General features: G+C 39.2%; 1 protein-coding gene across 2 annotated transcripts in view; it reads right to left on the reverse strand.

Annotated features, from left to right (window-relative positions):
- Positions 1-5,939: 5,939 nt before the first annotated feature.
- Positions 5,940-14,319, reverse strand: part of SMARCA1 (SWI/SNF related, matrix associated, actin dependent regulator of chromatin, subfamily a, member 1) — a 34,955-nt gene continuing 26,575 nt past the window's right edge. For both annotated transcript variants that reach the window (XM_042028587.1, XM_042028598.1), the window contains 2 exons: positions 11,072-11,182; positions 5,940-10,399 (listed from right to left, as the gene is read on the reverse strand). In XM_042028587.1, coding sequence (XP_041884521.1) covers positions 10,328-10,399; positions 11,072-11,182 — 183 coding nt within the window. In that variant the 3' untranslated portion in view covers positions 5,940-10,327. The remainder of the gene's footprint in view (positions 10,400-11,071; positions 11,183-14,319) is intronic.

The following is a 14,319-nucleotide window of genomic DNA, read 5'->3' on the forward strand; positions in this document are numbered from 1 at the left end:
GCCTGTATAATAGGATTTAATTCTGCTTCAGATGTGCTAGTTTTAATAAAAAAGGATTGAGCAAATCTAAAATAAATTACACTGAAAGGTCAGGCTTATTGCTTGTACAGTTATGTTAACTCTTCCACAGACATTTTTACAGACTGTATTTATGAGACCTTTTGATTTTCAGAAGAGGTATAAAATACATCTGCAATTTTCTCATTATTTGCAGCAATGTTTCTTCCCCAAGTGTCATTTCTTAGTACTTCAAAATAGATTTATTTAACGGACATCTATAAAAAATGATGAGTTATTTATTTGGTGGTTTTGTTAAATTAGTGAAACTGTAATTCCCAATGGAAACTTAAACCCAACTAGAAAAAAATTTGTTAAGGGAATGATGATTCCCATTTGTGTGTCAGTGACACTCGTGATTCTTACTCATTAATCATTCCACCAGCATGTCATTTATTCAATAGAAAGCAAATCAATTACTTATTTTTATATATAGCTAAGGCCCTGATACTGTGAACTACTCAGAACAGCCATAAATTGGAAAGGATTGTAGACACTGAATCTTATTACAAAGCTCTTATTAATATTACAGCAGCACCTCAAGAGGCTACCCAAGATCATAGCCCACATCACTTAGGCGCTACCATAACCCAGAGATAAATATCCATCCTACCCCTAAATATACGGCATAAACAGACCTGAGCAGAGCAGAGGAAGAACGGAGAGTCTGCAGGGGAAGGATCTTGCTGCAGTCCCAGGGGAGACACAGGACAGCATGGCAGTGTCCCAGCTCACAGTCCTAGGCTGCTGCTCTCCTGCCTTGCCTGACCCAAATCCTGCAGGCACAACCAAGGACTCCACCAAGCTGCAATGACACCAGTCCGCTCTTACCCAGTTCCTTGCCATTGCCATGGCTGCACAATTCCATTGTGTATGAGCACAGATGTTCTCTGCTGCTTCTCAGTGGTTTTACCCAATTCAGGTGAACACAAGACCTCAGACTTGGAAAAAGAACTGTCAGTCTTGATATAATATCTAGACACAACAAGCCCAATTCTCTACAGCCACACCAGAGAAATCCTGCTGAATTTGACCAAAGAAACTATTGGAAAGAACAGAAAATCCAAGCCAGTCTTGGTATCTGTCTGTATTGACACTTCAGGGAACCTAGGCACTAGTCCACCAGCAATGAGCACAGGCAAAGCAGGTTGGACTGGGTCACCACATTTAAAAGTAAAATCTTGGGTTCACTGTGAAGTTCTACTCAACACTTGCACCAGTGAAGAGTCTCTCCAGCATCAGGAAACTGCACACAACCGCATCTGGCAGCAGCAGGATAATAAAGACCCGACACAGCAGCCAAGGACTTTCCCAGGGGGTCTTGGGTTTTAAGGGTCACTTCAATTCCAAAACACTGATTTTTATTTCATTCTAATGAAATGAATGGCTACCAGGTGACTGGGAAACTGGAAGAGGGTGTTGTCTTCATTTTTCTATTTGGAAAATACAGCAAACCTTAGAAACACCTCCTCAAATCTGCCTCAACAGCTAAAACATCCACCAGGCTCTAATACATCAGTTCATACACACTTTTTCTTCTGATACCACTAACTCTGACAAGATATCTGTATCTATTTCCACCTATATAAGATAGAGACACAAACTATAGTGTCTGCAGAGGCCCTGCTACATACAACCTGCAGTTACTGCTGCTGTGATTGATCCAAATCCTCTCATCTCCCACAGGAATGTGGTCTCTATCTGACAAAACTATCTATTTTGTCTTTTATTTTAATCGGTTTCCTGTCAGCTGGGCTCTGCATCCATTTGATCAAGTGAACTATGTCCTCAATCAACTCTTCTCCTTGATTTTTTTCCTCTCTATTTTTAAAAGCAATGGCCCAAGATCATGAAAGCCGTAAAAAATATTGCATTTTCTCAACTTTTATTACTGTAGCTAATTCCCAAAGAGAACAAACATTTCTACAGCAGTCCTCAAACAAAGCTCTCAAAGCTCTTTAAATTAAAAATAATTTATTATGCAGAGAAACTGGCAGCGCTGCTGCTCTCAGGTTGTAGGCACCTTTGTTTATCCAAGAGGAACTCAGAAAACCGAGATACATAATCCACTACCACAGTGTGGGCAGGGCTGTGTTGAACACACTCATCCTGCTGCACTAATTACAGAGGAGACTCCTCTCAGCTCTCCCGTGCTCAGCACACGCAGCCAGGCTGGGAGTGATAGCCTTCCCACATGGCTTCATCTGGCCCACACCAGAACATCTACTTCTGAGCAAGGAATGGCACATCCACTCCAAACTCCAGGAATGAGTGTAATCAGTGGTTTCATTCCAATCCAGAAGATAGCACTGATTTGCATGGGGTGTATCAATAGGGTGTTATTAGCTCCATATTACTTTTAGTTTCCTCCAGTGAAGACGACTTTCTGACCACCTCCAGACACACTGAACACTGGAAGGAGCCTTCCGTGTAGAGAAGATGTCGATTTCTGAAGGGTGATGGGTCTGCCTGTGTACAATATCCATGGATAGGCACTGGGGCCTATCAGACAGCCAACCCCTGCACCCTAGGCTTCTAAACAAACTTTTAAACCAGGATGCCTGACAGGCAGCATTTTAAGAAAATCCTGCAGCACCCAAGAAATAAATAGACTAACATTACTCTTGTGTTTCTGATTCTGCCTCCGGTTCACTACAAAGTAACTTGAAGCTCAATAAACTTTGACATGTTTTCATGTTATAAAAACAAAGACAAAAACTTATTTATTCACTTTTTACCTCATACATCCCAAATCAATAATTGCATCTATTGATCGATGACAAATTCAAAACTTTAATTTACATTGAGTACCGTAACCTAATAAGATGGCAACAACTGAATTTGTTGAAATTGATTTTCGTTTCCAACAGAAAATCTTCAGGCCCATAGCATAATAAGATGCAGTACATGGAGCAGTTAATTACCAATGAGTATCACAAAAAGCTAAAATTAAATTTCTTTTCGACTATTGAAAGAAAATGCTGAGTCTCCAGGGCTGACATTTAAGAAAAAGAAACTTCTTGTACCTCTTCCACATGTTCATTTACGTAATGCTAATCAACCCTTTGTAACATAAATAAGTAAAGTTATTTCAGAGATATGTATGTATAGAAGCCACAAAATAATGCCGACACATTTTGAAAGGGTAGGGGGTTTTTTCATTTAAAATTACGGCGACATAATTTTAATAGTAAGTCCCTGAAGAAAAGTCCTGCTTTTTGTGGTGCAGAGGTGCCTGCCTTCAAGCAGTCATTGAATGTGCTCTACCACAAAGCCAACACAGACCTTGCAGGCTGGCTCTGAGCTGCTCTGAGTGTCACATCAAGTGCCACATCAGCTATAGCTCAGCTTAAACTTTGATAGAGGCTTTTTAAATTGAACATAATGCAACTTCTGGATGGGAAGACCTCCTCAAATCACCTCTTATGTGGCAACTAGCCAGCAAGCCAGGCAGTCTGCATGTATGTTTGGAAAGGAGTGGCAATGCTGAGGAGACACTGGATTACAGCCCTGTCAACACAGAAATCCAAGCAGTTGCATAGAGCACCTCAGTATTGCCACACCATTGGCCCTGTTCACAGTTCTCCATCTTCACGTTTCCTCCTTTCAGATCCCACACCACCACCTGGGGTCTGAACAGGTAAGAACATGGGAGCTCTGCAGGCAGGAAAGCCAGAGAGAAGCGAAGCCCAACGGTGCCTTCACAAGCTGTGCTCCACACCAGGCACATGCACAGCTCCAGGGCCTTCCTAACTCCACACACTCAGCAGCAAGTTACAGTAGCTTTACTTTAAATTTCCATTTACTAGCAATAAAAATAGATAGATTTAGCCATCAATCTCCAGTTAATTACACACAGATTTTTGCAGCCCAGCTCTCACTCCTGCCTGGCACAGGCAATTTTTTCCAGGATTCAGCCTTTCCGCTCCCCATTTCAAATGTTGGAAGTGGAGCCTGCTGTGAGAGTAGGGCTTGCACAGGGACTGGGAACTGTGCCAAGACACCCCATCTGTTAATTTGGACAGCTTTCCAAGGAGCCTCCACATGAAAATATCCACAATGTCAACTGACCCAGCAGGATTTGAAATAAGGTCTAGAAGCAAAGGCTTAGTCCCAACTAAGAGTGCATCACGTACCTGTGCACCTTCCTGCTCCTGACTTCACCACCAGCCAGCATTAAAGCAGGTTATTATAACACCCAGCAACTTCTTGTCTCTCCTCCACTTTCCAGCCTCGTGAGCACTGTCCAGCAGCACAGCTTGGCATCAGGCTCCAGGATGGTCCAATTAGTGTGTCCAGAGGTCAGGCAGACTCCTCACAGCAAAACAAGTGCCTGGGTTTGCAGCCTCCAGCCAGGACATGGTAACCAAGGGCAGCCTCACAAGGACCACGGGGCAGAAATGAACACCAGACAAGCCACACCTCCCTTTGTGCCAGGGTACAGGACACTGAATGAAAATAACAATCCATGTTTCTAATCCTACAGGGCACTCAAGGCTTCCAAGCCAATAAATGGCCTTGTTCAGCTTAAGGACCAGGCACAAGTGTCACCTCCCGACAGAGACAGCCAAAAGACACTTACTGCCACCCAGAGCAGAAATTAGGCAGGCACAAGGCCACATCAAGTTGAGGGTTTTTGAGAGGAACTGACTGAAGGCAAGGGGAGGTGGTGCAGAGTAGGCAGGGAACACACAAATGCTTGTACCAACACCTAGGCTAAAAGGGCCCTGTAGCATTGGGGCTCCTGAAGTGAACATCATTCCACACCTTCACCCAGGTTACACTCCCAGCTGAAACACCCTTCCAAGCCAATTAAAACAAACAAACAAACAAAATCCTGACCAACAGCCCTCCATGAACAAAGACATGAAAATCAAGGCATCTAGAAAATCAGGTCATTTGAAGAAAATGCAAGTGCTACAGTTGTAAGGAAACAGAATTAACAAAAGCCTTACTGCACTCTAAACCCTCAATGTAAAGTCATGTCTTAAGTAATATCCACCTGTTAAGCTAAAAAAGGAAAACACGTAACAAAGGCCATTTTCCAAACTGATGGGTGGTACTTAAGATTTTGTGGCCTTCAGCATTGTCCACCTAATTAACAAAGAAGAAGATAAATGAAGATGACTTTTCAGTCTCTTTTCTTATGGCAGGAAACTGCCAAGAACTGTTTGCTCCCTGCAGAAGCTGACTACAGCCTGACCTTCCCCAAAACAGAGCACACGAGAATGATCATCCTGTGTCAACACAGAGCCCCACACCCACTGAGTAGCTCTGCAGACAGGATCACTGCTCCCATCTGAAAGTTCTGTTGTTTGAACAGAGCTTCTCCTCCAGGAGGGTTGGCAGGTACTGTTTCCAAGAAAATCTTGGAAACAGTAGACTTTGTGCTGGTAAACCACCCCTCAAAATATGCAAGAAGGAGAAACTAGCTATGGGATCCTGCTCAGCCTGGCAGGGAGCAAAGCTATCTGGAAGAACTATAGCTCTTGTAGTGAACCCAAAAACTTTTTTGGCTGCTACTGAAGACAAGGTAAGGTGGAACTACACATCTATTCCCAGCTCCTTCATCCTGGTCTGTGTGCCTCACCTGAAAAAGAACAAGGTCTATAAAAAGTTCAGTGTGGAGCAGACAGAATTGCTGCCAGCCAACACCAGAAAATCTGGTCCTCCAGTCTGTCCTTTTTTTTAGGTCATCCTGAGGAAAAAAAAAGGTAGGAAAATGAGCATTCATGGAGGGCATGCACCTCTCCAAGCACAGTATCTAGCAAGTCTACTAGAGATCAACAAGTGCAACAAAAATTTTCATGGTTCTTACCACTGTGTCAGCTGGACTTAAGCGCCAAAGTATTTCATTTTAGTAACACACCAGAGGTATGAAATAAAAGGGAACCAGCAATATACTTTAATAAAGAATCAATATACATTGTGTGACAGTGTACTAAGAGACAACACAGGCAAGGCTGTCAAAAAAGCATAGGCACTACTAGTACAGTTTTAGATTACAAGAAACTATAATTTGAAAGCAGATGTGGAACAGCCACACACACCCCTTTACGTTCAGCCACCATGGCCTGAAGGTTACGGGAGGCACAAGAACAACAAAACCAGATTAAACTACATTGAAAGTATCTAAGTAACAGGCCCCTGTGTACCAGAATTACCAGAAGACATCAAGTTCATATTAACTTTTATTTTCATATATGTACAACTTAAGAAACAAATCTCAGTTTGAAAATTTTAGAAGTTATCTTGAACAACACAACACCGACATACCTTTGAGGCAGCAAATATTACTCCTATTAAGGCTCTCATAAAAGGATGGATATCATGCAAATGCAATTAAAGAGTACAGTACATTTCAAAATATGCAAACTAAGCTCAACTTTAAGTCTTTCAGAAAAAGAACATATCAAACATTAGAACAATGACCCACAAACGCATTTACATACATGCTTGAAGCTAAGTACATGGACTAGATAAAATTAAGTGATCTCTTAGATCAGAACTACAGTTGGTGATCAATCCCTTCTAGCATCACAAGTGCCAATGTCTGCACCAACCTCATCATTTTACATTCACATAAACTGGTATTGACCGCAAAATTCCACCTTTTTTCAAGCTGTAATGCTTTGGCATTTATTTCTCATCACTGAAAGTACTTAATCCCCCTACTGAACGTGGGCAAGAGACATGAACAGAGTGCCTGCAACACAGCAGTGCACAGCAGGAGCTGCAGGCACTGCACAACAAAGTTACTTCCATTGATGCCAAACTAATTTTTGCTTTTATATGCTCCTCATATAGCTACAGAGCTACAAATATATATATGAAGAATATATAAAAGCAAAAATCAGTTTGTCATTACCATCAGGCACTTAGAGTCTGATTAATTTCTGTATACTGTACTCCTTCCTCATCATCTCAAAGAGGGAAGCTGCTTTTTTGTTAAACCATAACCAGCATTACCACTAAATCAAACAAGCAATGCTAATCTACAAGAAAAACATTCTTACTTAATATTTTAGTATAATAACACCACTTGTGCAAACCATCATCTAAAAGATGGTCTAGTATTACCAGCAAGAAGAAAGTTCATTTCTTCTCTATGTCATTATAACAAACTGAAATTAAATACAATGAAGACGGTCAGCAGCATTACTTTTTTGGTGTCGTCACTAACATAACTCAAAAATAAAAGGACTAGTAAGTTGGAAATGATGAAAATGTGAAAAGAAAACCACCACAATTGCTGTGACCTCTCCCAGGATGTTATGTGCACTGCTGGGTGAGCCAAAGGTGCTAGGTGACTTTCTTCAAGACTGATGTTTACACAAGCAAATTTTACTTGTCCACTGAAAAGGAACTAAATTAATTTTCAAAATGTTATATCTTGCAGCATTTCTGGCAACTCTAAAATTGCCTGAAGGCCCAGACTTTTCAGAAGTTTCCTATCACATAACATTCAGTGCTTACTAATTTCTTACAAACAGTACTCCTCACCTAAGAAAAGAACAGTTAAAAGGAAGATGCTTTCATTTCTGTCATCTAATTTTGAGTCACAGCAGCATATAATTTAAGATACTGCTAGGCACACACTGTGTGGGTATCTGCAACTGGAAGAACGAAAAAGGGAAAAGAAAGATCCATTTTACTTTAATCCTGACCAGCAGCTGTTAGCAATTTTCTTTAGTTATCACTGTAGGACATGATGGATGGGAAGGCTCAATCCGCTAGGAACTGGTTTATAGCATCCAAGTGCTCTCAAGGACTGTTGTTCAACAGCACATTCAGTTTAACTAGGGACTACAGACTGCAAGAGATAGCAGATAGTTCCTGGGAGAATCTATCATTCTTCAGAGAAGCTGTCTCATCAAGGGGATAATATCTGAAAGAACAATTGCATGATCTTTTGCTATATGGCTTGTGTACCATGTCATTGAGAAGAGTGAACATTAATTCAAGTGGTAACTCAAACCAAGAAATCTGCATAAAAGAACATGTTAAGATATTACCATTTTAAGACTTTCCATACACTTTGCAACACAGAGAAACCGGATACACAAAAACATGCAAGTCAAACAAAGCTAATCTACAATAAACAAAACCAGAATACACTTATTTCAAGACTTAAAACATGAAAATATTCATCCAATGCTAAATAGGAGCAATAGAATAAGCTCTAGACCTAGCCATGTAATTCCATAAACATTTCAATTGGCTCTTTCAGCCTTTATTTCCCTTCTCTTTTAACTTGTTTTTATAATTTCAGGCCATAAACTTAGTGAGTGGCACATGAGCCAAAAAGCAAATGTAAATAAGGCATCTTCCTCTCTCTATTAATAGCAATGCTCCAGCGATTTGTGGTTATATCTGCACGTAGCTGCACAGCCTTTTTCCATAATTACATGGGATGTCCTCCTCCCAAGGATAAAGCAGGATGTTAATTGCTCCAATACCAAAGCTATCATCTGAGGAGACATGCTCCTTTCCTGAGCACACCTACCCCGCTAGGTTGCACACTCATTTAAAAACATGCTCTGACTCCAATCTCCTGCCTGGAAGTTGTGCCCCATCATTGTCAGATGTACCTTTCAACTCATCACATGAAGCTCAACAGATGAATACCAAGTCTTACAAATATAAGCCCAGTGAAATAATTAACGTGGTCCCTGGACAAAAGCTACAATCCAAAATATAGAATCTAATCTTTATAATTACCTTTTGAAATGCTCAACTAATTCATCACACCCATTTTGACCCAAACCTTAAACAGACATTACCAAAAAAGCTGGAAATTGCTCATCAAACTTAGGGACCCTAATCCCAGAAAACTTCGAAGACATACCAATATATTTTAAATGACATAGAAGAATACGGGCAGAGCTCAAGAACTTTATTTTATAAAGTCCTGAATTTTACAAACACAGAAGAAGGTAGCAAATGCAAAGCACGAAATACAAAGAGTAAAGAGGTTTCTTTATCTCAAAACACTTCAATCCACTGAAGGAAGCAAACTGCACTACAAGTTTACAAGAAGTCTTCAAGGGAAGTACCATGTAAAGCACACTGCATGAATCTAGACCTGACATTATGAGGGCATGTCTCACCATAGCAAGGTCTGTACTAAACACCAGATCAGAGACAGAACATTAAAGTAAAACATCAGATGTCACAGTCACTGTTCTACTGATCCAGGAAAGGCAGAGACTCTGAAGTGAGCAGGAACTGTGAACCTGCTTAATAAAGGCCATTCTTGCAAAGTCAAAAAATCATACATCCAACACTTTCGTCCCTTCATTAAAATAGAAATACTAAAAAGGAGCACTCCATAACATATCCCCATTGCTTTTGACTGACATGTTGAGTAAAAGGTAAAAGAAGAACTTTAACAGATATAATTAGAGCAACGAAGATCTTTCAGCACAAGGCAGCAGAGCTGAGCAGCCTACCAACCAGAAAGTGAATTATTTTGTTTGCTACTTAAACAACCAGAAGCTGTTAGCTGACTACTTCCTTTTATGAGGCATAGAAAAGTTTTCATCTAGACACCCTTCTGAAGAACACCTCACCCTGTGTTTAAGCATGTAGCCCAGCAGAAATCACTGATAAAGAAAAACAAGAAGTGTGTATTTGCTGGGTTTCCTTCTGAACATTTCAGAGAAAAATGTCCACATAATGCACAGAGCAAACAAGGATGTCAGTCTAATTAGATTTTGTTTTGTCATGCTCCTGATCCTGTCTAAGTACTCCTCTGAAAAAAATCTGATTGATGATGAAGGCACAATTATACAAACCTTAACATTCTCTCTAAATGTAGCTATGCAAAAGGGAGAGAAGGTAGGGAAAACAAAGGTAAAGTATATTTCTCTTCAAATAATTAAGTCAGTTTATTTTCCAACAGCCATATAAATTTAAAATATGAAATAACAGTAATACAGCTATAGAATCTAGGTTTTCTTTCAAAGCAGCAGCATATAAAACATATAAAAGCCAAAAACCTCAGCACAAGCTTCAAAAAACCAAGGACTGAGTGAATTTTGCCAAAGACATAAAACTCACAAAATACAGTACACAAAAATACTGGAATGCATAAGATATAAAGCTACACATTTTAGGTAAAGAAAGCCGTTGTAAAGTATACAAAATTTGCAAAATTAAAGCATGGGACTTGGGGAAGAGTACCATGAATACAAAGAAGTTGGCAATTAATACACATAGATGGAGTGAAGAAAGTGGCAGTCTAATATTTAGCATTCGGTTTTCAGGTTCACGACTTCACTTTCTTAGCATCTTTTTTTCCAGAGTTCTCAGCAGCCAAATCTGCTTTTCTCTTCTGTGACTAAAGAGAAAAAATAAGTATAAATTTCACAATAAATTCAAATACATAATTGACTATTTCAAAGGGAATGTATGACCCCAATGCATTCTAGATTTCAGTTCACCTTTGTAGGATATAATGGAAAGGCAAACATAAATCGCCGATGTAGACACTTAATTCTCCTACCCTTTTTATATCCTTGAAATCATCACATGGTCTCAGTGGTGCAGGCACCACACATACCATGAATTGGATGACAAGATCAGGACCTTGACTTACACACAATTCTGTTCTAAAGATGACAACCCTTCAAAATAAAAGCAGCACTTTCATTTCTTCTTCCAGCAATTATTATGTAAGGGAGGAAAAGAACTCTGAGAAGAAATTGAAGCAACGTGTGATGTACGTAAGTAGGCAGAAAGTAGGCAGTGGAACTTTCTAAAATGGGTGTTCCTCAGCTACTTAAACAAAAGGCTTTCCAAAAAAAAAAAAAGCCCCAAAATACTATGCACTGGGAATACCAACCCCAAAAAATCTAGAAGATCTGCGAATAGACAAATATTTCAGTTTAATTTCTCAACTCATGGTTTCTACTAACGCAATCAGTGCCTACCATTATCTTTTACGTTTTCTAACAAAATATATTATGGAATTCTGCCCCACTAGAAGCAAAGTAAGTGCTGCTAAACATACTGCTGTAACTTTTGCTCCTCTTTTCTTCTTTTCAGCTCTTTCTTTTTCCTCAATTTCCATATTTTCTTTTTCTATTAATGATATGAGAGTATTGCAGCGTCTCTGAAACTCCTAAGGAAAGAGAACACATCAGATTTTTAAGTAAATTATACAACTTCTCTTGCTTACATAAGTATGTTCAAAATTCTTTAATTTCAAAGCATATACATTTTCCTAAAATATTCAATAACACTAATCATTAGCTTAGTTACTATTATCTGTCTTTCCCTCAGTGTAACTTTTAGAAACAGAAAAGGATTTACTGTCCTCCTGACAAGGAGTTTTCAGGATTGTATCTTCCAAACGGACATCCCAAAAGACTGATTTGTTTCATTGGTTAATGAAACAAATTACAGCCTGCCAGCATAGTATGCCAGATTTTAGGAAAGAGGTCTTCAAATATATCTTTAAAGGAGAGAGAAAAGGAAGAAAAGCTATCTTAAGCAATACTTTTTTCAAACAGACTATGGTTTGGGGGTTTTTGTGAAAAGACACTGTAGAGCTGCAAATTGGCCAAAAATCTCTCCTGTCTTACATTGTGAATTCACTGCTATATTTTTACTCAAATAGCACCCAAGAGACAGTAGGCCCTAAATGCTTTAACATCAAGACTTGAAAGCCATCTGAAAGCCATCAGGACTAAATGCCACAAGGCTGTTTATACATTAAAAAGTATTTGCAATGCAACTCAAAATATCTGCATTGCAGTTACTAATGGTTAGCTTGCTTAAAAGAACTCAATTGACATGGACAGTTTCTTGTACCCCCATCTAAAAGATCTCTTACAAAATACCTAACAGTGCCTATTTTTATTATCATTACTCAGTATATTCTATGTACTATTGAGAACATGATTCCATGGGCTTTTCTTTCCAACTCGAAGCAGAAAGCTTTCTTCTGAGAAAAAAAAAAGCCCCAAAAATATGTCTTATCTCTGTTAAACTCAGTGAAGCCATTTTTGAAACACAGGCTATCCTAGAATTACCTAGTAGCACAAATCTTAACCTACAATGGGTCCATTTGCAATGAAGTGAACAGCTGACCTTTTTGCCCAGAAATTAGTCTCTATTTTCTCAGCATCTGTAAGCTGGGTACTGCCTCAGCCACCATGGTCCCTGACAGAAAATGATGCAGCCTCTTGTGCTTTCCTGATCCTGAACCTTCTCACACAGGCGGGCATGTGACTCATCTTTGAGACATTCAAACCCTCAAGCTTAACCACATTCTTTAAGTTCTACAGTTGTCACAGATTTCTCTACAAAGGATGCTCCATGGCCTTGGGCAAAAGCTGTGTAGTTCAGAATGGACACAGAGAATCCTACCACCACATGAATTCTTTTTACCAGACACACACAAAAAAAATCCTCAGGACATTTTTCTTAACAACTCCCTTCCAGAAATGTTCCAGTGTCATGCTTGTAGCTTCGCAAGGTATGGTAGTAAGTCATTTCTATCACATCCTGTAGCAGTAACCCCACACCCTCCAGTAAAGGTTAAACCACGAATTAGGGTGCCATGCTTGTGCCCTGGTATGTGACAGTCCTGGAGCTAAAATACTCTCACTTTAACCAACAAACTTCCTCAAATTCCACCCAAACAACAATTTTTAGATAAAAAAGCAACAAGTCTGAGTAAACTCGAGTTCAAGCCATCCCAACATACATTGCAATCCCAAACATAGAACAAAAGAGAGCCTCTGTCCCAAAAACCTACACACTACAGATGAACAGAGATGAAAGATGACCAATATAGAATGATGCTTGTCAATATGCCAGAAGTATTTTATATCATTTAAATTTGTGTATATTGCACTCAGACTTAGGAGCTGAGGTAAAGAGTGATGACAAGCTGCCTCATGATAATAATAATCAGCTGGATTTTTTCTAGCATATGAGAAACCGGACTGTGTTAAACTCAAGACAAGCAACTAATCAGAAAGGACTAAGAAATAACCTTGATCCATTTGCCATAAGGCACTCAGAAAGATCCTACTTTTTCCTGGGCACAAATGCTTGCATAAACACATACATTTATAAAGTGTTCATGTTCATGGTTAGACTTCCAGATGGACTACTGCTCCAAAGCATCTGCTGTGGACAGAGGATGGACTCAAGAACAATTTTCTCTGGAGAATCACAGAATCAGCTGACAGTAAGATGTGACATGCACACAGGTTTCTTGTACATCTACCATGAGAAAGAATCTGAGTGATAAATCCTGCACTGAGCTACTGAAATTTCAATATGGACTGCTGCATTCCATTTTAGTGTTATAAAAATACACTTATTTAAAATGCTTTGCACTTTCAGAGATGAGTTTTTATTCTGTGTGGTCTGATACTTTTCTCTTTAGGATGGAAAGACAGAAGATGTACTTTGTTCACCCCTTCACAGCTATAAAGACCTGTATTGCAATAAATAAGATGGGAGCACTGAACCATTGCCTTCCACATGGCTGGAGGCAGAGATGCTGACTTGGGAGCAAAGGCAGCCCTCAGCTCTGTCCACAGCCCCGATACTCCTGTATTTACTAAGGAGTCATTTGTCTTATGCTGGGGAATGTTTGCAGAAAGGTAAAAGAGAATATGCATAATTTATGACTTCAGAGAACAGATACATGCTTCACTGCTGCCATGATATTTTGCATTCTTCCTGCATGGACAGAAATTAAAAAAAAAAAAAAACAAAACAAAACAAAAAAGAACTCAATTTAAAAAGAAAAAAAAAATTTACAATCTTGGCACTTGTGATATCTTTAAAAACTTACATTTTGGATAAACCATCTGATTTTGAAATAATTAAATGAAGCAGAATTTGTTTTTCAAAGAGAAATCTTCAGGAGAAGAAACAGAAATAATAAGATGGAAGATAAATTAGCTATTTATATGGAATTCAAGAGACATCTAGTGGTTACAACACAAAGTTTTGTCAAAGAGCCTACTAAACTCTTTTCAGAATTATGCTGCCCTTCTTATCTTGTTTAATAGGAGTTTAAATGATCACATGTAAGTTTCAGCATTCTAAGAAGCCCCTCCACTTTCACAGAATTTATTGACTCCTCTATAAATATTTGTTTATACTGCATTCATTATTCTTATTATGTGATAATATGTGATTTTATGCGATTTTCCAGCACATTTCTTTACAAAAAAATCACTGAACTAGTGCAAAATGGACCCATAGAAATTAATACCTCCACAAATGCCAAGA

This window comes from Corvus kubaryi, unplaced genomic scaffold, assembly GCF_017639235.1.
Source record: "Corvus kubaryi isolate FWS band 111438036 unplaced genomic scaffold, C.kubaryi_AGA036_p1.0 130, whole genome shotgun sequence".
Lineage (NCBI taxonomy): Eukaryota > Metazoa > Chordata > Aves > Passeriformes > Corvidae > Corvus > Corvus kubaryi.